Source organism: Nannochloropsis gaditana, assembly GCF_000240725.1.
Source record: "Nannochloropsis gaditana CCMP526 unplaced genomic scaffold scaffold226, whole genome shotgun sequence".
Lineage (NCBI taxonomy): Eukaryota > Eustigmatophyceae > Eustigmatales > Monodopsidaceae > Microchloropsis > Microchloropsis gaditana.
In genome coordinates this window covers 40,459-41,461 of record NW_005803727.1, presented here as the reverse complement: position 1 = coordinate 41,461, position 1,003 = coordinate 40,459, and the positions used below count along the sequence as shown (strand labels likewise).

Sequence of the window (1,003 nt, the reverse complement as noted above, 5' to 3'; positions counted from 1 at the left end):
CCCTTTCTCCCTCCCTTCCCTTCTAGCGCCGACCGGGACGCCCTCGCGCGCGGATTGGGCCTGCCCCAAGGAGAGAGGGACACTGCCTTGGTCCGGAGCTATGGAGGGATTGGGATGACGCCAGAGTGGGGCCCCACCCGCCTGAAGACGTTGAAGAAGCGGGAGAGGAGCAGGTGGGGAGGGGCGGGCGGGGACGAAGGGAGGACAGGACAGGGGAGGGAGAGAGGGGCGGGAGAAGGAGGGAACCTTGGTGCAGCTATCGTGTCTCTCATTCCCTTCCTCGTCTAGCTGGCTTAAAATGCTATTTTCATGCTTCATCCATGCTCTTTCTCCTCCCCTTCCCTCCTCTATTCCCTCCTCCCCTCTCGTTCACCTCCTCCCCTCCTCCAGGATCCTGGCGCAGCGCATGACGGGCCGCCCCCTGGTCTGGCTCCTCCTCCGCTACTCGCCCATGGCGGAGGTCCAAAAACAGGTATGTGCCTGCCCACGCCAGATTTCGAACTCTGCCTCGTTCCCCGCAGTCGACGAAGCTCCTTTCCTGCCAGACGGTCCACCTCAACGCCTTCTTGACCCTCTGGTTCCGCGCATGTTCCATCCTTAACAGCAGGATCCAGCGTCCTCCCGCCCCTCACCTTCCCACCCTTTGAACGCACCGGACCAGGGTCGCCGTGCCGCTCTTTCTCGGGCCTCGGGGAGACTCAGGCGCTATGGGAAGGAGGCTTTGGGGTAAAGAGGGAGGAGGGGCGGCGACGGGGAGGGAGGGAAGGTGGTAGCGAGACTCACAAGGGAGGACTAAACAGTCCTACCTATCACGGCACACCACCGCCATCGCTCACCTTGTCGTTTACGCCTCTCACCCTTATCTCCCTCGACAGGTACATCCCCTACATCCGCCTGCTCCCTCGTCTGGCGCCCATGTTCCGGTCGCTCTACCCGTCCCTGGCGGCGCGTCTCCTCTGGGGGTCTGCGGAGGAAGGGATGGAGGCGGGGGGAGTGGGAAGTC

The 1,003-nt window shown here is 63.4% G+C and overlaps 1 protein-coding gene across 1 annotated transcript; it reads left to right on the top strand.

Moving 5' to 3' along the window:
* Positions 1-114: 114 nt before the first annotated feature.
* NGA_0077200 (uncharacterized protein) lies at positions 115-647 on the top strand (the record flags this gene model as incomplete). Its single annotated transcript, XM_005855321.1, has 3 exons — positions 115-173; positions 391-472; positions 546-647. The coding sequence occupies 3 exons, from the start codon at positions 115-117 to the stop codon at positions 645-647; spliced, it is 243 nt and encodes an 80-aa protein (XP_005855383.1).
* Positions 648-1,003: the final 356 nt, after the last annotated feature.